The following is a 24793-nucleotide window of genomic DNA, read 5'->3' on the forward strand; positions in this document are numbered from 1 at the left end:
GGACTCGTCTGACCATAAAACACTATTCCACTTTGAAATAGTCCATTTTAAGTGAGCCTTGGCCCACAGGACATGACGGCGCTTCTGGACCATGTTCACATATGGCTTCCTTTTTGCATGATAGAGCTTTAGTTGGCATCTGCTGATGGCACGGCGGATTGTGTTTACCGACAGTGGTTTCTGAAAGTATTCCTGGGCCCATTTAGTAATGTCATTGACACAATCATGCCGATGAGTGATGCAGTGTCGTCTGAGAGCCCGAAGACCACGGGCATCCAATAAAGGCCTCCGGCCTTATCCCTTACGCACAGAGATTTCTCCAGTTTCTCTGAATCTTTTGATGATGTTATGCACTGTAGATGATGAGATTTGCAAAGCCTTTGCAATTTGACGTTGAGGAACATTGTTTTTAAAGTTTTCCACAATTTTTTTTAGCAGTCTTTCACAGATTGGAGAGCCTCTGCCCATCTTTACTTCTGAGAGACTCTGCTTCTCTAAGACAAAGCTTTTATAGCTAATCATGTTACAGACCTGATATAAATTAACTTAATTAATCACTAGATGTTCTCCCAGCTGAATCTTTTCAAAACTGCTTGCTTTTTTAGCCATTTGTTGCCCCTGGCCAACTTTTTTGAGACCTGTAGCAGGCATTAAATTTTAAATGAGCTAATTAAGTGGATAAAAGTGTAAAATTTCTCAGTTTAAACATTTGCTACGTTATCTATGTTCTATTGTGAATAAAATATTGGCTCATGTGATTTGAAATTCCTTTAGTTTTCATTTTATTAAAATGTAAAAAACGTCCCAACTTTTCTGGAATTCGGGTTGTACCTCTCTGAGGTCTGAACATCTCCATCTCTACAGTCCATCTAGAAGCCTACAATCCTGTTATCTTGCTTTGCTGATGGTCCCTCACGTTAAGCTTAAGTGTAGAGGGGAGTGTGCATTTGTAGTGGCAGGGCCACGACTTAGGAATACCCTGCTTTAGAGATTAGAATTGCCCCTTCTCCTTCCATTTTATAGAGAAGGGCTTTGGTTAGAGTGGTGACCAAGAAGCTGATGGTCACTGTAGTTAAGCTCCATAATCACATGTGGAGATAGGATAAACTTACAGAAGGACAAACATCGCTGCTACAGTCAACCAATCTGTGCTTTATGATGGTGTGGCCAAACTCAATCCTCTCCTCAGTGAAGGCATGAAAACGCTCTTGGAATTTGCAAAAAGCATCTAAAGGACCCTCAGACTGTGAGAAACTAGATTATCTGGTCTGATGAACCTCCAAGCGTCATGTTTGAAGGAAACCAGGCACTGTTCATCACCTGCAGAGTACCATGCATGAGGGGCTGTTTTTCAGTGGCATGGACTGCAGAACACATAAGAGTAGAAGAAAAGTTCAATACACCAAAATATAGAGATGCTGTAGCCCTAATGTAAATACAGTCCAGAGCATTCAGAACCTCAGACTGGGCAGAAGGTTCACCTCCAAATATGACAATGACCCTAAGCACACTGCAAGAGTGGCTTATAGACAACTCTGTGAATGTCCTTTAGTGGCTCAGCCACAGCCTCGGATTGAACCCAATCAAATATTTCTGGAGAAACCTGAAAATGTGTGTCTGCTCCCATCCAACCTGACCAAGCTTAAGAGGTGAACAGATGAGATCAAGAATGGCAGATAATTGCCAAATGGTGATGATCAAAACTTGTCGCATCATACCCAAAAATACTTGAGACTGTAAAGGGGCTTCAGATAAGTACTGACTTAAGGGTGTGGATACTTATGCAATGTACTTATTTCATTTTTTTTTATAAAAGTACAAAGTTGTGGCATTTCTGTTTTGTTTTGCCATTATGATGTATGCAGTGTAGATTGATGTGGAAAAAAGTAATTATAAAGCAGTTTAATGTAAGGCTGCAAAATAACAAAACATGAAAAAAATGAACACTTTGAACCCTTTCGCAAGGCACTGTATAAATACACACATATTTGTGTGTGTGTGTGTGTGTGTGTGTGTGTTAATATTTCAATACAAATTTATATTATATATAATTATATGCATATTTTATATATATATATATATATATATATATATATATATATATATATATATATATAATTTATATTAACAGAGATTACTTTTAGATGCTTTACTATTTATATAGCTTTGTTCTGTACATTTATTAAATTCAGTTTAGATCATTTATTAAATAGGTTTTCAGTATTTATTTAACATTTTAAAATTGTATGTTTATATTATACTTTCTTAATTAAATTTGTTATTTGGCATTGTCTTTATACATAAATGTAACTAGATTTAGATGATTATACATTATACAAGTGTTTTTGCTTTATTTATCATGTGTACAATAATGTGTCTTTTGCTGCCATTTAGGCCACATCACTCTTGAAAATTTTTATCTCAATGAGTTTGATCCTGGTTAAATAAAGTTTACTATGTAACTTGCTCATTCAACCAATGCTTTGTGGCTGGATTCACTCATATAGACATATACTCTATGTATGTGCTGATGACCTGCCAGTTGTGATCATCAGTCCTTCCCTAATATGATTTGTCCAGCTATTGATACTCCTGTGAGCCTTTAGCATACCCCGTATCTCGCACACAAGCACCCCCCACCCCCCACCCTTCCCCAATCTCCTCACTAACACAATTAGCATCTCTTCAATAATGTTCAGCATTTCATTTTTCGGCTTTAATTAACAAATTTAATTTGCTCAAACCGCTGTGAAAACAAATCAAAAAGCATGCAGAATTAAGGCACACAGCCACTCTGGATGCGGCTAAGGTGATTACAGATGTGTCAAATTACTGCTTTCTTGTAGATTTTGTGTGGGGAGGAGAAGGTGAGCGTGTGGAGCATCTGTATGTTGTGTGTCTGCATACATGTAACATTAGATCACTAGGGCTGGTGCACAGGGAATTCAAGCAGTGTCTTTTACAGATGATCATTATATTACTGTATTCTCAGTAGTACCTCTCTTTAGACACTGTAAAAACAAATTTTAACAAATCTAATGTAAATACAGTCCAGAGCATTCAGAACCTCAGACTGGGCAGAAGGTTCACCTCCAAATATGACAATGACCCTAAGCACACTGCAAGAGTGGCTTATAGACAACTCTGTGAATGTCCTTTAGTGGCTCAGCCACAGCCTCGGATTGAACCCAATCAAATATTTCTGGAGAAACCTGAAAATGTGTGTCTGCTCCCATCCAACCTGACCAAGCTTAAGAGGTGAACAGATGAGATCAAGAATGGCAGATAATTGCCAAATGGTGATGATCAAAACTTGTAAAAACAAATTTTCACTTTTTTCAGGCTTCTGTAGAAATCTCCATTGGTGTGAAGCTGTCTCTTCCAAGGTTGCCAAACATCCATTACATTCTTGCTCTCTTTCTCTCACTCTATGGTTACACTTTCACATTCATAACATATTGTTAAAGCATTTAAATTAGGAAAGTACTGTGCACAGTACTGTACTTTGTTATTGGTGTGGGTGGATATGGTGTGCGTTGAGTTTTTGATGTGCTACTGAAAGAAGCTTCATGTAGTTTCTTAAGAGCATAAATTTTATTTAATTATATATATATATATATATATATATATATATATTTTTTTTTTTTTTTTTTTTTTTTTTTTTTTTGATTGTTTGTTTGTTTTTTGTACATGGCCATGCATTATAGAACAAGGAGTTGTTGTTTTTTCTGACTTGCCTGAGTGGTAGGCCACTTTAAAGATGTTAACTGCATCATGGAAATGGTAAGCTATTTTTTAACAGAGAGCATCATTTGGTCTGTACCCTCAGAGTCCACTTGCTATCCAAAGAAATGGCAAAAAAAAAAAAAATGCTCAAATTTGTCTTTGGTGTTGGTATACAACATGTAGATATTCTTCAGCAAGGCAGGTATTATTACTTTATACTTATACTTATAACTTTATAACATAAATTATTTGTTTTAACTTTTTCTAAAGAAAACTTTATTAAAACCCTATTTAACGTATATTATGCATTTTATATATATATATATATATATATATATATATATATATATATATATATATATATATATATATTGTTAATTAACTGATCTTTCTTTCAATAACACCTGCATACTGAATTGTTTTCAGTTGTGAAATGAAACTTTTTTTTATTTTTATTTTTTTATTCTTGATGAAACAACAGTTTTGTTTTGATAGGACAAACCAAAGACATCTCGGTATTGTCAGAATGAAATATCACTTCATTTTATCCTCCTATTTATGCAATCAGTACACATATAAATCATAAGATTGTGGCCATTAAAATTTTGTTCTGTTTTTATGACTTTATTATTATCTTGTTATTCTACAGTACCTATTGCTTTGTGTGTGTGTGTGTGTGTGTGTGTACATTATAATCCAGGTATTAAAACGTCTGTATCAGTCTAACAGCATCTGTTGCTCTGTCACGTCGCCTTATCAGTTTTTACCGCATGACGTTTACATGAAACATATAGGCTGTCATTTTCCGTCTTATCTCTCGCAGCAGAGGACACAGAATTCAACTTTTCAGCTTCCTTTCTTTTCCGTCTCAATGCATGTTGAAGCCCCGTGGTTTTGCATTATCCAGAGATACAGCAGATGTCATTCATATTGGTATTAAACATGAAATCGGTCATCCTTTTCTACTTCGTTTAAAAGAAAACCTTATCTAATGAATGACTGACATGACTTTAGGTTGTGAAAATCTTTTATGAAACCATTTGTATGTCCAAAAATCTGTGATTTCGCCCTTAAAGTGTCATTAGCTGCAGTTAGCATTCCTCTAGCACCTCACAGCACCATGTTTAACTTGCTTTACTCTGTAAGATGTTCTGAATGCCAGCGGGACAGATTGATAACTCAGACAAATCCTGTCACCATAAATCCAAAACATTTTCCACCTTTAGTCACAGTTGTCAGGGATAATGATGTCCTACAATGCTTTTCCTTTTCTGTGGCTTTAAAATGGCATTTAGAGAGAGAAATAGTCATTCAGACGCCCATGAGCTCTGGCCAGAGTGGCTCCTTTAATCTCCGCAACACAAATACATATGGATATGTATGATTGCTATTCAAATATTATATTACTCCTTCAGCTTGATTTTATTGCTGACATTTTTAATGAATTAGCTGAAAATGATGCATTTTAATTTGAGTGTATTTGCTACCTGGAGGTTCTTGGACAAGGTGTCTAATGTTAAACTAATTATTATCCTGTATAACATGATTTAATCTGTGGAACACACAAAAAAAGAAGATATTTTGAATAATGTTTTTTTTTTGGTCCATGCAATGAAAGTCAGGGGGGTCTGGTGTTGTTTATATCTTGTGTGTGTGTGGGGGGGGGGGGGTGTGCAAAAGAAATTAAGGCATATAGTGGTGGAGAAATGATGACATAATTTATATTTTTCAGTAAATATCAAATTTGCTCTATTAACTTGCAGTATAAGAAAAACATAGGCTCGCTTTTCTCTTTCAGGTCAAATACTGTCATGACAGTTTAAAGAGAATCTTACTGAGCAAGTTAATTTGAGTTAGTTAAACAGTCAATGTGCTTTTAAGGGGCTACTGAATAAGTAAACTGAGACAGACTAAATCCAAAAGAACTGTGGCAATGTCTCCAAGATGCTTCAGGAGATACCTGCAAAGCTACCTGAAAAACTATGCACAAGTGCACCTAGGGCAAAAGCTGCTTTAAACGAAAAGGATGGTCACACCAAATGTTGATGTAATTTAGTTAATAGAATTTAATTGAAGAAAATCTATTTATGGCATTATTTTTGACAGCATCCTAATTTTACAGCATTTTTACACAAGTGCCTAGAACTTTTAACAGTACTGTAGCTTTGCAGGTAGGTTTCTTGAAGCATCCTGGAGACGTTTCCACTGTTTTTCAGCATTTAGTCTGTCTAAGTTTGTTCTGTTTCTTCATGTTATTCCAGACAGACTGGGTGATGATGAAATCAGATCTCTGTGTGGAGCACTGGCTGTCTCTCTGGATTATTACAATTAATGGCAAAATTAATATTTGGAAATGTAAACTGATATTTCCTACTGAAACACTACAGCAAAATGACTTTTTTTAGCTGGTGAAAATATTAGTGTTCTAATAATTTTGGCCACCACTGTATATGAGTCTCTACCTGCGTATGGTCACTTGTGAGATTCCATCTCGATTAGGATGATGCCTTTGTATGCAGTAGACAGCAAAGCAAGTTTTGGAACAGAGCCTGTGTTTTTGCTCTGTTGTCTGGGATGTACAATAGATGCACTACCAAATCCAATTTCCCCAAAATGACTTTTCAGTCAGAGAAGACTGGCGATAATGTAGTAACCGATGTACTCCAAAAGATTATCCTGGCTGCTCAAAACCAATTTAGTTAGATCAGTTTCTTTTGTTAATCAGAGTTATGAATCATAAAGCTTTTTGAGCAATCATTTTTTCATTCTAATTCTGTACTGTTGGCACAACAGGGTTTCCATCATCTGGTATCATAGCAACAGCTGCATCAGAAAGGTGCTTTTTTCTGAAGCGCAACAAAAGAGACTTTCGAAGGGGAAAATTACAGCACGCACGCTCTGTGAATGTCTCAGGAGGGTCACTGTAACTTTCAGCCTTTTTAGATCATTTTGTAAGTACAGTCGACCTTCTTGTGAGCCGAGGTAATGACATGTGATGTGAAATTGTCCCTCAGCAGTCCCTGTAGTAGTGTGTTGTGTTGGGCCGGATTACACAGCAGAGCGTGTCGGCTCCTCTCAGAGCTTTGCGGGAGGTCATTGATCTCACGTCTCTGTAAATTTCAGTTCATGTGTGTTACCCATGCGACTGCTCATCTAGAGGCGATTTGCTGGGGTCTGGGGTGAAAGAGGACAGTAGGGCTGGTGTTCACATGGGTATCCTGTGTGTTTTAGATATGCTAGATATTTTCAGATATTTAGACATCTTAATAGCCTTAAAGAGCATACTTTAGTATTCACCATAGTAAGTATTCAGAGCCTCATCAAAAAAAAAAAAAAAAAAAAAACAAGTAATAAGTAAAAAGGGGCCAGTCTCGAAAATGTATGCCGAAGTATTCAGAATAGTCCACAACTTATCAAAACTTTGGCATACATTTTTGAAAATTGAGATATGTATACATTAAGGTCTGTAAGATTTGTATTTATTCATTTTAATTAAAAATAAATTTGTTTGGTCACCAAGGCTATTTGTTTGAAACATACAGTGAAAACTTTAACATTATTAAATATTAATAAAGTTTAAAATATTTTTTCTTTCTATTTTAATATATTTTAAAATGTAATTTAATTCTGTGATAGCAAAACGGAAGTTTCAGCATCAATACTCCAGCCTGATACATGATCTTTCAAAAATCATTCTAATATGTTGATTTGGTACTTAAGAAACATTTCTTATTATTATCAAAACAGTTGTGGAAACAGTGATACTTTTTTTCAGGATTCTTTGATGAATATAAAGTTCAAAGGAACAACATTTATATATATATATATATATATATATATATATATATATATATATATTTGTAACATAATGTTTTTGCTATCACTTTTGATGCATTCTCGCTGTATAAAAATATTAATTTCTTTCATCTAACTGACCTTAAACCTTTCAGCTGTAGTTTAGATCCACCTAGAGTAATCATTCAAATTAAACAAGACACGCAGAGTCAATATTTAATGCATTAGTTTCATTTGTCACAACAAAAGCAGCTATAAACATGAATTTTGCTGCTATGTTGCCAAGGTAACTGTCTGAGTTGAAAGAAAATAAAAAGTGGGAATAATGTATGTCTTTGGCCAGTAGTCTTGTACCACTCAGCACATATTAGATTGTAATGTCCTGCACCCTTCAGAGTGCTGAAGTGCACTGCCCTCCAGAGCAGGTCACAGTAATGGTCACTTCTGAATGCAATTCACTGTTAGGGCCAGATTTTACAGCTGGACAAAAAAAAAAGTCTAAAAACATTATCATGATAACATTTATTATATCAGTCGATATTGATAATTATCACGATCAGTTTCAAACCTTTATTTCTTTCAAGTTTAAAGGCAGAATTTTGCTCCTAAGTGAAAGTTAAAAAATTAACAGTGTCTACACCGGACGAGACAGTTGTTGTGTGGTGCCACGCATCAGCTAAAGACTATCTACACTGGATGCGACAAAGCGACTGTTGAAAATAATTAGAAATTTGTGTCAGCACGTCATAAATAGAACATGGCAGCAGTTTACTGTCAGGGATGTGTGGTGTCGTGCCGCATCCAGTGTAGACAGCATCACTGATTATACTGAGTTCTATTGACTGATCTATATATACACCGCACACATCCAGTGGACATGGTGTTAGAGATTTTTAGTTGTTTTCCTTATAAGGATTCACGCTTCGGGCACATTCACACACAACCACCGCTCGCCCCCTGCACCGACCGATGTCATAGTCCATTGCGATGTTCCACTGTAGACATCATCGATGCCAAAGTTGTAGAGATCTCCCAACCCTATTTTAAACTACTCTTTATGGTATGGTAACTTTTCTAGTCATTTTTCCCTAAAAATAAATTAAAATAGAAAAATTTATATTTATATATAAATATGGGATAAAATTAGGATATCATTGAGGTAGACAAAAACAAACTGGTCGACCATGACCCTGAGCATGTCGTTGACAAGTGCCTGGAAGACCGGCGGGGAGTTGGAAAGCCCAAATGGCATGACCAAATACTCAAAGTGCCCCATATGGGTTTTGTAAAGATGGTTGCCCCCTGCAATAGCTTGAAGGCCGATGACATCAACGGCAAAGGATAATGATTCTTCACTTTGATGTCATTCAACCCCTGATAGTCTATATCGAACCATCATTCTTCTCCACGAAGAAAAACCTCACCCCACCTGGAGAGGAAGAGGGACGGATAATGCCTGCTACCTGAGAATTGTGAATATACCTCTCCATTGACTCCCTCTCAGGTCCGGAAGGGGGTAAAACCTTAGGTGGAGAAGTGCCAGGCAACAGATCTATCGCACAGTTGTACGGGTGCAGAGGCAGAGATGAAGCTGGGGACTTGCTGAAAATGCTGAAAAAGTCATGGTAAGCCTCCAGTACATCTGCCAGATTCACTGGCTTCTCCTGCAAAACACAGAATGAGACATTATAGGGGAAAATGCAGCACCCAAACATTGAGCTAAACAGAAGGGGCTCCAATCCAAAACAGAGGTTAGAGCCCAGTCAATGTGGGGGTTATGCTTGACCAACCAGTTGTGTCCCAAAACCACTGGAGTGGTGGGTGAGTGGATGAGGAGGAACTGTATATCCTTAGCATTATTGCTGGAAAGTGTGAGTGTGACAAACTTAGTGTCATGGGTAATACTGGTGAGAAGGGTGCCGCAAAGTGTTCTAGCCAATATATGCTCGGCTAGGGCAGCAGACAAAATTCTCAAGCATGTGGCTAGCCTGGATGGGCTCAGGAGAAAACACGCTTCTCTGATGTCGAGAATGGAGAGCAATCCAGTTATCAACTTGGATGGCGAGGTAGGTCAAATCGTCCAGGTTAGAGGAATTCTCAAACAAAGAACAGCAGTGATGTTTGTTATCCCACATAGCCGTTCCCCACTCTCTCGCTTGACCAACCAAGAGCATGACGGTAAATGCCACCTTGGACTGCTCCGTGGGAAAACAGGAAGGCTGGAGCAGAGAGGTGTCAGAGAGTATTGGGATAAGGAGGAGCAACATGTGTAAGATACACCCAGATATGGAGTAGGAGGATTGGTCAGGAGAAGGCGTCACAACTCGTGCAGAGGGAGTGTTAATCTGCAGCTGATTAAGCTGCTTTGCCAGATGGTGGAGCTGGAAAGAGATCTCGGCATAGGTGTTGTGAGAAGCGGTGAGTTCCTCCTGTTGCCTACCCAGAAGAGCACCCTGCTGCACAAGAGCTTTTACAACTCTGTCTCCTCTGTGTCCATTCTGTCAGATCCTCTGGATAACAGAGCACTCAAATGCATAAAAAGGCAAAACCAAGACAATAGAACAATAACAAAAACAGTGAACTAGTTCTTGGGGACTCCAGAGCTGGCCGGCACAGTAATGCGGACCTCACAGGCTGTGGAAGCTGTCCCAGACCCAGTGTTTGCACAGGATAGGCGGCCAGAGAGATAGCGAGTCAACTTGAATAAAAACGTGAACACCGAACACACTGAGCAATCTACTCACAAGGAAGGACAAAAAAGCAAAGGATATAGAGGAAGAGGGGAATGAGCGACAGCTGAGGAAGAAACAGCTCGTGTTCTGTGCACCCCTACCTCAAGATCAGTGCTGATTGCCCAGGTCACGAGCTGCTGAAAGTGATGGGACAACACAGACAGCTGGGGGAGCCAATGAGGCATCCTGAAATATATATATAATTTATATATTTATTTTGTCTCCTAGAAATGCACATTTGACAGTAGCTTGAGTTAATGCAGATGTAGATTTATTTTCATAATCAAAAACAGTAACATCTGTAAAAATTTTAACAATTTTGTGAAATGTAATTATTCAGTTTTTTATTAAATTTAACCATTGGTCTTCCATAGTGTCATATATTTAGATTGATAACCACAGTTAAAGCCACACATACAGCATCTCAAAAGCATAGTAAAAAAGTGAGATTGCAATGCAACGCTGTATAAACTTTGAGCCGAGTGGATTAATGCTCCATGTGGCATGGTTCAAATGAGTAGTACTGTTTCTTTCCACTTTTGTCACATAGATATTATATCAAATATTTATCGAACTGTTAATATCATTTTATTGAGGAAAATTATATTGCAATAATTATAATTATCATTTTATAAGCCATCCCTACTAACATCCAGTGCAAACTACTGTCAGGATTTACTAAAGACACCCAGTGAAACGTTAGCTATGAAAAGGTGCGGACAGTTATTTTTGCAAATAACATTGCATGTGCATTTGTTTTACTATTGCGATCCCAAAAAAAGTATGTTTTAACATTTTGTGCCTGTCTTGTTAGTACTTCCTATAGATGGCGTTTATCATTATGGAAATTCACCGGCTATGTCTGTGTTCTTTATTTTGGCCATTGTCAGTAGATCACCAGCAAACCCTTCCACTCCTTTTGGTGCTTTAATGGATTTGTGCTCTCACAATAATTTCCACTGTTTAGTATATCTGGCCCTATGTCTCTTCGGATGCTGTATGCTGGCCTAGATAAATGCACTCAAGCAATATACAGACACAAACTCCAGAAATCCCTGCACAGATTGATATCAGCCCCTTCCCGCAGCTATAAATCCAATTATAGCATCAGAAATGATTATACCGTAGTTTTTTTTAACCAACCACCTATTCTCTCACTCCCTCTTCATCCTCCTGTCCATCCTCTCATCCTCTATCTCTCCTCCAGCGTCTATTCACACTTAACTCACTTTGATGCTCCATTTATCACACAACAGAACGCCCCTCAGGGAATGAATTGTCTTGCGAAGGTCCAGCCCAAGACGCTCCCCTCCTTATAGAGCATGATGTTGTCTGCTCTTATTCCCGAATGATGTCATTTCTGCCTTCCATTAGTCTCATTTGTTGCATGTTAGTTGCTAGGATCAATTCATATCCGCTCTTTTAGGACTTAGACGCATTTACTTCTCATCCAACATGCATGCTTCAGTTCAGCTGGGTGGGAATATGAGAGAGAGTGTAGGAAGAGTTTGGTCTTGTGGCCTTTAAGGGCGATCTTTCAGAGGCAGGACCTGATAGAGCACAGAAGCGGATGATGGAGAGGAGTCTTTACCGCCAGCAAGAGCTGCCCTTCTAATTGGCCTTTATAAATATTTAATGGTATCAAGATGAAATTCAATCATGGCTTTTAAGTGCTGAATAGGTTGGATGCAGAGTTAACTGTGGGGTGATTAGATTTCTCTGGTCTGGGCTGCAGTTCTTCTGCAGGTGGGCAGCAAGATGTTTCAGGGCTGAGGGGACGCTGAGCGGGCGCTCTCCTAAGAAATGAATATTTTATTTATTGTGGTATATTTTTAAACCAAGGCTGTCTTGGTCACGCGATAGAGTAACCCCAGCAGACAGTCCTGACTCTCTTTTCCACAGCTGATCTGGCTGTCCATTTCACTCTCCGAACAGGAACAGAATAGAGCTTTCTTTTGTAAAGGCAAGATAATGTCTACATGGTATAAAACATTTAAATTTACTGTTTGACAAATGCATTTTATCCAATATTAATTATTGCTGATATTAGTGGTCGACTGATATTGCTTTTTCAGTAACCAATGCTGATATCTAGATACTGGGCAGCCATCGGCCAAAACATTGCATGTTTAAATGGCAAAATATATGTATTTGTATATATGCATAATAAATATACACAGTGCACACACACACACACACACATATATATATACAGTACAGACCAAACGTTTGGACACACCTTCTCATTCAAAGAGTTTTCTTTATTTTCATGACTATGAAAATTGTAGAGTCACACTGAAGGCATCCAGGGCTATTTGACCAAGAAGGAGAGTGATGGGGTGCTGCGCCAGATGACCTGGCCTCCACAGTCACCGGACCTGAACCCAGTCGAGATGGTTTAGGGGTGAGCTGGACCGCAGACAGAAGGCAAAAGGGCCAACAAGTGCTAAGCATCTCTCGGGGAACTCCTTCAAGACTGTTGGAAGACCATTTCAGGTGACTACCTCTTGAAGCTCATCAAGAGAATGCCAAGAGTGTGCAAAGCAGTAATCAAAGCAAAAGGTTTTGAAGAACCTAGAATATTACATATTTTCAGTTGTTTCACACTTTTTTGTTATGTATATAATTCCATATATAATTCCACATGTGTTAATTCATAGTTTTGATGCCTTCAGTGTGAATCTACAATTTTCATAGTCATGAAAATAAAGAAAACTCTTTGAATGAGAAGGTGTGTCCAAACTTTTGGTCTGTACTTTGCATATATATATATATATATATATATATATATATATATATATATATATATATATATATATATATATATATATATATATATATATATATATATATATATATATATATAAACAAAAACTTTTATTTTGGATGTGATTAATTATTTGACAGCACTAATTAATTTAGTGTATATATTAAGATATGACCCCTAATATTCATATTTTAGGTATTAATCTATGCATTTAACATTAAGAGAAAAGCTTTTTAGATCAAAATCTCAGCAATCAGCCAATTAATTGGCCTGGCCTGCTGCTTTATTGTAAGCTGATATTATAATTGGCTGTATATCTTCAATTGGCCTAATGAAGAGTGTTTTGAAATACATTGTATCTGTTGCTTTTAACTTTTGCCACAGAATGGAGTATTTTACATGACAAAGCATCCCATATTCAGAGCATGATGAAGAGCATTACAGTGACTGTGACAGTAAGTGCTCAGTGAAGAGAGACCCAGGGGAAGATGACCTCATCGTGAGCTCATCCCTCAGATCTGTGCTATAAAAGAGCGAAGCGTCTTCCCAGAGGGGAGAAAGGTGAACCGAGCACTAGACGGAAGCGAGAGAGTAGAGAAGTGAATGTATGTGTGTTTTGGTCGCAGATGACTCACCTACACAGGAGTGTTTCCCTCTCTAAGATGAGGTGAGTCAGATTGTTGGCTCACTCGCATCTCTCTCTTTTTCCTCTTCTTTTCCTCTTTATGGGAAGGTTGGCGTCAGACCGAGGGGTCCTTGGGGACTGATGCCAGTGACGATGTCTCCTGCTACTGGGACTATGGCAGATGGTTTAAATAGTCCAGCGTTAATCTGCCTTACCTCATCACCACTGGGTTGTGCATGTGTGTGTTTATAGAGGAGGGAACGTCCGCTGGGGTCCATAATTCATGACATATCCCCACCATCAGCTAGTTTATGGCATAGAACGAGTTTATCCCTGAGTAAATGCATAAAGTCTGCCTCCCTTCTCCCTAAATTGCTAATATAACTTTCTCTTTACTGTGTATCCAATATTTTAAGTCAAATAATTTAGCCCGCAGTCTCCATATGTATTTTTAAATGAGTGGTTAAGATGGGGGAGCTCAGGTTAATCTCATTATATTGACCTTACATGCATACGAAATGAGACTTAAATTGTTGGGTGTATTTTTCAATAACGGCCCGATCGTAACCCGCCCATGATAATCATCCACAAATAAGAAGAGTAAATTCAGGGGGAAATATTGCAAATGGGTTTTCAGGGAGGCTGTGCATGAATATTTAACTCCATTATAAGACGAAAGGTCCAGTAAATGAATGATTATATATATTATATATATCCTTTTTTTTTTGTCTGTCTGGTGGCCAGCCCTCTTAATTGCAGTCATGCAGTTTTGCACCTTGCACAGATTAAGACTCTTTTGAAAAGGTGTGGATGCCCCTGATAAGATTAATGACATTTTAAAGGGAAAGTTTGGGATGTCTGGCCTATTTGCAGTTTTGGACTGAATGTAGGTCAAGCGAGGGAGAAAAAGTTTCAGCAGAAGTTTAGTTAACTTGTTTAAAATATTCAAAATAAAACAGTGGAAAGGTGTCAGTGGAAAAAAATGTCTGCTTGTAGGAGCACAAACTATGACATACATCAAGAAAAGTGCAGTGTAAAGCTTGCAATAATGGAAAAACTTTCTGTATAACTAAAATACTAATATTATGTTTATTAATTGTAATATATATTTAATTTTATAAATCATATACTACTTCATGTGCTTGGGACATAACAGTATATAAATATCTATTTTTAGATGGTTAATATTAAACTTTGGAGGAAAATAATATAAATCTTTCTAAAATGTTATATTTAAATATGGATATAAAATAACTAAAATATATATTTATATATTTTAATAATGCATAAAGTTTTGAATCATGCTAAAAGTATGGCATAATAATTTTAATATTACTATATTAATAAATAAAATCTAAAACTCAAAAAGATAGAAAAATTATAATATATATATATTTTTTTAAAGAGACAGTATGTAGTTATGTTTAGCTCTATATGAAAACAATGGATCTCTCTACAAAAAGTCCTCATTTAGATAAACGTGTGTGTGTGTGTGTGTGTGTGTGTGTGTGTGTGTGTGTGTGTGTGTATGTGTGTGTGTTTTGAGAGGTCTTGGTTTTGACTCTGGTAATTGGACAGGTTTTTGGACATAGGGTGAAGGGCTCTCACCCCAGCATCTGTTGAGGTGAGCAGGCCTCCCGTGTGACACAGCCTGTGTCTAAGCCCCCATATCCAGATCTCTGACTTTCGGCCCCAGTCACCATCCCTTTTCCCATCTCGTTCACCTGTGGCTGTGTCATTGGGGTTGAAATAGAATAGAAATTGTGTTCCATTCACAATATAAAAAGCCTTTTGACTCCAGTGAGGCCCAGGACACCCACTGTGCACTCCTATGCAGACTGGCACTGTTCTGAGGGGATTCCTTGGCACTCTTTGATAAAGATTAATACAATCCTATTTTCATGCCTAGGATTGCCTCTCCTAATGTGATTCTCTCTGTCTCTCTCTCTCTCTCTCTCTCTCTCTCTCTCTCTCTGTGTGTGTCTCTGTTTATCCTTTTCCCCCTGTTCCTGGAAAACACTAAGTACCTTATCCGTGTAGACTGTGACACTTGTAACACGAAACTATGTAATCTGAATAAAATATCAGCTGATGTGCACCTATGGCCTTGTGGACTTTAGAAGAAAATCTCTAAATGTCCAAATCCACAGCAACAATATGGATTGTGGCTAATTGGATCAATAGGGGTATTTACAAAAAGGCTTTTCGTTTTGGCTGAGCTATTAAAAACAGTCGGATTAAAAACAGTTTATTGTATGTAAACGAAACTATGATCTAAAGTGAGTTTTGAGCTTGTCTCCACTTTTCAATAGATTTATCATAAGAAATCAGGAGTCAGCTGTCAATTCACAAGATTAGCCATGAAAGAATGTGCTTGTAGCTGTAACTGTTGGAATTCAATCCAGAAGTACAAGGCTAAGAGTGATATTTGTGAGGTGAAGGCTCATGTCAATAGACAGACAGATACAATGCATCAGCCACTGGCTGTTTTCACTTGCTGCTTTCGTCTGAAATGCTGGATCTGTACCAACAAGGCCAAGCAAAACGAACAAAGGTCAGATCAAAGGAATGGAGCAACTGGCCTTTTTCAGAGCCTCTAATTGGCAGAGAACAAAGCAAGCTCTCAACTGGTTTGAACTGTCAATGGGAGTATTCACATGGACTGAATTGCATCCAGAGGTAGCACTGTATATTTGTATTGTATAAGCACCTGGTTCAGCGCAAATCATGTTGCCACTCTCTTTCATGGATCATTTCATAAAGACTAACATTAGCTATTCTAAAACTAAGTGAGCTGCCTACTTTTTTAAGGCATCATAGATATTCTTCTGATGTGAAGAACTGGAACCATGTAAGATAACTAATTTTGGACTAAATTTAAGGCGGCGATGCATAAATCCAAGACAGCAGCTGATATGAAGACATATTGACAATACATATACTTAATTTTATTTAATACTTCAATTATTTCACCCTATTTTTTGTCTACCAGTAAAGAAATAGTTTATAAACAAAGAAACGAACTGTAAATCTTGTGCACTTTGTGATAGGAGTCGTATTTGTGTGGTGGTTTCATTTAAATTAGCATGCAGTCTATGTAGGCAGTAGACAACAATGTTTAGAGCAGTGATATTGACTTTCTGATCCCATGACTCTGATATGTAAATGTATGCACATATATTGCAAGTTAACTAGTGTATAAAAGGCAAAACATACCTTTGTATTGAAATGATCTTAAATATTAAAGTATGTAATGCAGTGCATCTCTTTCAGTTTTACTTTCCCTGTTCTTAGGATCTGCTCAGAAAATGAGCTGAATTGTGTTGAATGTGTCTCATTCACCAGCAGGGGGCGATTTGGAAAAGAAAACAATGGACATCATTCCAGGAGTTTGTCAAAACAAAACCTTCTACAATTACTCTTTAACGTCAACTAGTATTATATTAACACTATAAGCACACTTTAAAAGAGCTTTTTATTACTTTGCGAAAGAAAATGCTCAGTGAGAGTTAGCACCTATGAGTCACAAGTATCTTCCAATTATCGCATAGACAGCACATTAACACATACTTTTTTGACAGGTGCCAGCATATTTTATGCATAAATTATACTGTTTTTAAAATTATTGTTAGCAGATAGAAAATGCACATCATATATAAGTCAAATGGCCCCAGTAAAAGATGTAATGCTAAATGCATATTGCTAACAAGCACAATGCATAACACAACAAACTCCACAAACACAGTGACTGTTCATTAAAACTGATTCACTAACTCTCTTTTCATATTTTCAAACTTAGCTTCTCAGAGAGCCACCAAAAAAAAGGAACATTTTATGAATTCAAAATCAAGTTAAAGCCCTGTGGCTTCACTGGATAATTGCTAATCGTCAGGAAATGACCAGACACTGAAAAGCAGAGCTGAGTGTGTGTGTGTGTGTGTGTGTGTGTGTGTGTGTGTGTGTGTGTGTGTGTGTGTGTGTCTGAATGATATCAGTGTATGCTCTCTGCTCTACTATGCGTGTAGTGGCTCTCATGTAGAAGGACCTGCGGTACTGTTACCACAAGAGTGTTAAAGTACAGCTCTTGAGCTGCCTGGCCTCACAGTATGTGTGTCCGCCTCAACACTGCAGTGTGCCACTGAGGATGCCATCAGTCTTTGATTAGGCACTTATTGATCTGAGAGTGTGACCTGTGTGGATTGCTGTAGCCTCTGTCACGCCCTCTCTCCAGGAAACAACCCGCATCTACTGCAGCACATGAATACATAACTCACAGAACGCAATGGATTACGTACACAAACACACACCAGTATTGGTGAAGTATCGTATCAGGCCAAAAAAGAGAGTGTGTACTGACAAAAGAACGAAAGCTGTGTGTGTGTGTGTGTGTGTGTGTTGTGTTGTGTGTGTGTGTGTGTGTGTGTGTGTGTGTGTGTGTGTGTGTGTGTGTGTGTGTGTGACCCTGGCTGTGAAATCCCAGCTAAAGTCATCTTTTGGTGATTTACTATTTTCTACATTAAATCATCCCTCATAAGGTAAAGAACATTCTGTGAAAATGTAACCTTGATATCTTTAATACTGCCTAGGTAAGACCATGTCAAAGATTTAAATCATTGTAAAATTAATGATTGAAATCAAACTTGATGCTTGTTATCTCATAATTATTCTTTGATGTTTTAACCTGGATTTCACAGAGGGTCACAAATACACACACACACACACATTTATGTGAGTGTTCTATGATAAAAACTAATATTATATAATTAATATACAATGTATTAATATATATATTAAATATTAAATTATATGATATCTTTGTTCAGGGACCATTTTTCCTGTATTTCCTGTGCATTTAAATTTTTACCTGTAAAAAATGTAACAGGCCTGAAGAGAAGTGTAAGTTTAGAACAATTCTGTTTCACAGAGTGATATTTGTGCTCTGTACTGTATATGTACATATATTTACATAAAATTGTTGTAAAATGCATGACACACTTGTATCTCTCCAGAGAGAGATAGAGAGAAAAATGTGCTTAACAGGCAGATAGCACAAACTTAGATTTCTGAGTAAAAAAAAAATGTCTCAGATTGGATCCGTTTCATCTTTCTGTCAGAAGACCTCTGATGTCTCTTTGTTTCTTTTTCAGCAACAACGAAGACTTGATCTTCTGACCATCACCAACCCCGGTGAGTATGCGCATTTTGGTTTGTGTGCATGCATGTTTGTTATCCACTGCACAGCACATCATGCAACAACACTGAATACTTACATGGGGCTTTACAGACAGGAATGTTTGTTCACAAGGGTTGGTTTTGAGGGCTTTGTGACTTCTCTTACTTCTCACAACAAGCATCAGATGTACCCCAAGAGCAAAACCCTGCAAAAAGAGGCCTTTTCCCGTGACTTGTCAGCATTTCCACAATCCTGTCACAGCACCCCGGGTGTGTCTGTCCCAGAGCAGCGGGTACAGCCTGCGCTTCTGCGTCTCTATGGGAAGCTGAAAGTTTTGTCAATGCTTCTGGGTGAAAGCTGAAACTGCATTCAGAGCTCTGGGAGAGACAGATGGGGTAGCCAGGAATGATGCAGCCCCCATATGTCTAAAATATCTGGCTGCTCTAATACACTTTGATTAAAATAATGTTTATGTAAGGCACGTGGAGTAGGCTAATTTTCCCAGCTTTGCTCAGCATCTGTTACCCAAATCCACACAAGACTGTACTGCTGACCTTCACAACTTCACAAAAGACATGCACAGTGCAACATGGTTTTTAGCTTACCTCGTTTCGGCTTATATAATGAAAGTGACTTTTTTTCCCCTTCACTCTATAGCCCTTGCCATTTTGGGAGGGTAATTTTGCTGATTTCAGCGTGCAGTAAAATCTACTTTTTCTCCATAAAAACTCCACAATTGTGCACAAGCAGACTGCAGAGGGCCTCTGGAGGGCCGTTGCGCTTTTTGCTGATCTAGAACTCCCCGATTGCACATATTAAAACTAACCATTGAAAGAACAACTACTAAACCGGTATTAGATCACTGGGCTACAGATGGGCCTAATGACTTATTGATGAGGTGAACGGGGTGTTTTAGTTGCTGTAAATGTAGAATCACAGCTGTAAATAAGCTCGTCTGTCCCTGTCTTCCTCTATGATCCCAAACCTCGGCTGCATATTAGGATTCTAGGAAAGTGTATATGCGACTACACTGACCTCTGACCTGTGTTTGTCCATGCAGAGTGTGACGGAAACTTGTTTTCCTGCTATATGGAAAGCAGCTTGCATCTTAGATGACTGAGGCAGATACAGCAACAGGACGCACTGACCTATCCACATATTACATAGGTATATATATATATTAGTGCTGTCAACGTTAACGCGTTAACGCATGCGATTAATATTTGTCTGGTTTAACGTGTCAAAATATTTAACGCAATTAACGCAGCATCCGTATTTTCTGCCATCCGTTGGCTAGCTTTACATTATATATTCACGCTCTTATTCATTTAAATGCTTTTAAACATTTCAAGCGCGGCAAGACAAAAGAGAATGCGCTGTCTGTGAATGCCCTTATGTGACACATACACACGTACACACACACACACACACACAATGCATAGACAGGGCGCCAGAATCCAGTTCTCTTAAGCGCTTGAACTAACAATAAACATCCCAAAGTGCCAGTTTTGTCGATTATCCTCATAAGAGCAATCTTAAATGATTTATATAAAGTCTAAAATGAACAAAAAGAGTTGTGAGAGAATGAGGCGAGATCCATAGACAGTATATAAACGGTGAGATCCGCGTGTCTGTCTGCTCTTAAAGGGACAGCAGCCAATAAAGCTTCCTGTCAGTAAAGTTAAAGAACTAAGGGAACAGAGAAAATGACTCGCTGCTCTTGACTAAATAACTTTTGTAGCTTTAATAAGGATTAACTATTTAATTTATAGTTTATGCAGTGCAGACTGCATATAACTTTGATAACTTTATTAAATTTCTGTATATTTCCTAACTGTTAAGACAGGAAGGGCAGGAGTAAACATGACATTTATTATGGGTTTATGTTAGCATTGTTTTAAGTTTACTTAAATTAAAAACTGTTATATTTTTGAAGCCTAATAATAAATGTAAAAAAAAAATAAAAATAATCAGTAGCTGTATTAATATCAGTAATACTGGCCTTCATTCATAAAAAGATGTCATTTAAAAAGTATTTAAATTTAACTGTGAAATTATTACATTAAAAAATATATTAAAAACGTACAAAAACATTTCATTTTTTATTGCAATTAATTGCGATTAATCACAGACAAAATGTGTGATTAATCTAGTTAAAGTTTTTAATCGATTGACAGCACTAATATATATATATATATATACATACATATACATACATATACATACATATACATATACATATATATATATATATATATATATATATATATATATATATATATATATATATATATATGTGTGTGAGAGAGGCATGATAAAAATTAACATACATGTATCCTTAATGAGATCAAGCCTTGTCCTTCCCAGAGCCCTTGGAGGTCTTTTCGGAGTACACTGAGTGTTGGAACCTGCCGTTCTGGTTGAGGGCCTGTAGATCAGTGAAGAGGGGGTCTCGGTGCCCTGGCCCCCTCATTAACTCTCCTTGGTGAAGAGTGCTTCCCACTCAACCCCTGCCAGACCCTCTTTAATTGGACACTTGAGCAGCACGATGTGAATCTGGCTCCATTGAAGCCTGACATTTCAAACAGCTGACCTTTGTAAGGCCAGAACAGCTAAAGAATGATTAGCCTCGCCCACCATTCCCATCGCAATGCAGAACGCAAACTAAACACTACGTACATGGCGAAAAAAAAAAGGGATGAAGGAATTCTAGAATGAAAGGACTACATTTGAAGGAAATACTTGTGCTGTGTAGGCGTTAAAAGAATTGGTAACTTTATAAAAGAGCTAGATTTGAAGAAAGTGCTGGCTGGGTTTTACTATTTGGTTTTGTGCAAATGAAATTATTTTCATAACCATTATGCCGCTCAATATGTGTCTTGTGTTCTGTCAGCTGTACACAAAAATAAATCTTTTTTTTTCCAGTGGAAAGAAAGCTAAATGGTTAAATATATGCAAGAAAAAAGAGACAAGTCGCAATTCATAACTAATAAGTTATCATAACATCATCACTGCAGGTTTGATTTCAAATGGCAAACACCGAAACAATATCACAAGGAAATTTTTAAACTTAATTGTATTAAATTATTAAACAGTATAGTTTACAATAAATTTTATATATTTTGAATATGTATTTTAAATATATTTATTTAAATAAAATAAAAACAATAATAATATATAAATAATATATATGTGAATAAAATACAAAATAATAATATAATTGTGAAAATAAAAAATTATATATTTTTTATTATATGTAAATATGGTCACACTTTATTTTAATTTTCCAATTCTAACTATTAACAAATCACTTACCGCAACGTATGCCTCAATAAACTCCTAATTTGCTGCTTATTAACAGTTAATAGTACACACACATACAATTTTACAGTATATAAATAAAAAAAATTGTAAAGAAAAAGAAGTAAAAAAGAAGAGCAAGAAAAGAAGCATTGCAAACATAAAAATCTCTTTCTGTGTTGAAGAGGTTTGGGCACTGTCATAGACTCGGGTTGTGGGGGTCTTAAAGGGGGGTTGCAGTGTGTTTGGAGCTTAGAGGGTGTCTGTAGCCAGAAAATTGAGTTCAGCCTTCTTTTTGGAAAGTCTATTGTCGATCTATTGATTTTAATGCCCTTTTCATATCTACAGTCTCCTTTGCGTTATTGTTCAGCTGGACAATTAACTTTGCTTGGCTGGTGTTTAGTCTCTGTGTCAGTTACCCCACCCACCCACCCATGGCCACCAGCTCAGCTGTGTTACAGAAAAAAAGGTCAATTACATTCATGAGACTTGCAGAGATGTGCAAGCTCACTGCTCTGAGAACAGATATTAGACAACCTTCAGATCTTCTCAAACGCTGCGAGCTCATACAGGTGCTCTCATGTCTTCATTTGTGGATATATGCAAATTATTTCTGTAATGAGAGCCTTTAAAGGATCCAGGTCTGAGGAAAACAGTGTTCAGTACTGTTGTTCTGTTCAGCTGCTCCTTTATTGACACGTTTACACTGACAGCTCAAAGTATGAAAATAAACTGATTATGATGTAAACTTTTACTAATTAGAATTTCTCTCTCTTAAATTGTTAAAAAAAGTGATAGTAAATCTTTTGTTTTGAGATTTGGTGTTCTTGTTAACTTTTTATTCATCAAAGAATCCTGGAAAATATATCACAGGTTCCAAAATAATAATAATAATAATAATAATAATAATAATAATAATAATAATAATAATAATAATAATAATAATAATAAATAAGCAGCACAATAAAAGCATATTTGAATAATTTCTAAAGGGTCATGTGACACTGAAGACTGGAGTAATAGCACATGACAATTCAGCTTTGCATCACAGAAATAAACTATATATTAATGTATATTAATATAGAAAACCATTATTTTAAAATGTAATAATATTTCACAGTATTACATTTTTTTCTATATTTCTAAACAAATACAGCCTTGATGAGCATAAGAGACTTCTTTGAAAAACATTAAAAATCTTACTGATCCCAAACTATTGAATGTCAGTGTATACATTTGTAACTTTTTCCAGCAATAAGTCAGTCAAAGACTTTTGCATTACAGGGATCTTTTCCCCACTGTAACACACAGCCACTCATGGTTTATTGCTGTAGTGTATTTTGCATAAGAGCATTTGGCCTAATGTGTAATAATGTCACATATTCAATGAATCCCTTCTTTTGCTGTGACAGGCCTCAATGGCTCTCTGATATAAATGTTTAAAACACATTCCCTGCCAGTTCCTCTGCCCTGCCTGAGCAAATGTGTCCCTGAGTGTTTTCTTGGCCATTTCTGTGATGGTGTCTGTATGGCATCCAGCAGTAAAACAGGTCTGAGCCTGATGGTCTCTGGACTGGGGCCGTGTGGCCAGACACCCTGATGTATGTGCTTTTGTGTCTGGCCACAGCATCTCCTGGCCAAAGCGGCAACTTGGACAGCTGCACCTCTCAGCGGCCAATACCTGCACCAGTGAGATCTGCCTTTAATGGAGCAGAGGGACCAGGCTTGGCACAGAGAAACAGAGAGGAGAAGATGTAGTGCAAAGTACAGCAAGCAAGATGGGGAATGATCATAACCCATTTAAACTTCTCTGTGAACATTTTGTCTTTACACCCAGATCAGTGACTGAGTGATGGAAGGTGGTTAAAAGCGAATGCAATGAAAAATAAATAAATAATGAACAGCGGTTGGTAGAGTCCACACAGAGATAGAGAAACCAAAACGTCTGTTCGGCTGCCTCATGCTGTCTATTTTCCAGTTGATTTTTTCCAAATGCACACAAAGGAGCATAGCGAAAGGGCTGTGAGCCTGTTAATGAAGAAAGAATAAGAGCGTTAATGTAGTCTGGAGGAGAGAGAGAGAGGGTGTATGCCGCTAGTCTGGCTTGGAAAATATTTGTAAAATATGCACCATTAAACCATTATTTAAAAACATGTCTGGAGCCCAGCCTTGAAGCTTTTCAACAACTAATGCCTCTAGTTAATATCCCCAGCCATGCAAATATCACAATTTCACGCCTTCTTCACATAATCAGCCATGGGCTTTTCTGTTCGCCGTGTGAAAAACAAAACAACACGCTAAAGATACTAAATGAAAATGCAGTGTGCTGTTTGCTATTTCTCTTTTCACGGCTTGGTATTTGTATGTATGCGTGTTTGTGTGCGCGAGAAAAGGGAAGATATGTGGGAAAATGTAAATAGTGTTTTAGCAGCCTTTCTGCAGAGACAGACTAGACAGTTTCGTTGTCACCAGGGCCACTGTCGTTGCCAAGTGCAGCAAATCCATAAGGGGGAGAAAAGAGTGAGATTTCAGGTCGGAGGACCTTTTGTTATTTCCTGTTATTTCAGCTGGTGCTTTTCAAGAGCAGGGAATCACTCATCAATGACAAAAGGTGTGCTGTGATCTGTTTTTATTTATTTCTACTGAAAGTTGCTCCATAAAATAATACTAAGAAG

General features: G+C 37.4%; 1 protein-coding gene across 1 annotated transcript in view; it reads left to right on the forward strand.

Moving 5' to 3' along the window:
- The window catches only part of agbl4 (AGBL carboxypeptidase 4), a 348143-nt gene that overhangs the window by 228994 nt on the left and 94356 nt on the right, over positions 1–24793 (forward strand). Inside the window, exon 6 of the mRNA XM_059503964.1 lies at positions 18793–18832. Within this exon, the coding sequence (XP_059359947.1) occupies positions 18793–18832 (40 nt within the window). The remainder of the gene's footprint in view (positions 1–18792; positions 18833–24793) is intronic.

The sequence above is a fragment of the Carassius carassius genome, chromosome 21 (genome assembly GCF_963082965.1).
Source record: "Carassius carassius chromosome 21, fCarCar2.1, whole genome shotgun sequence".
Classification (NCBI taxonomy): domain Eukaryota; kingdom Metazoa; phylum Chordata; class Actinopteri; order Cypriniformes; family Cyprinidae; genus Carassius; species Carassius carassius.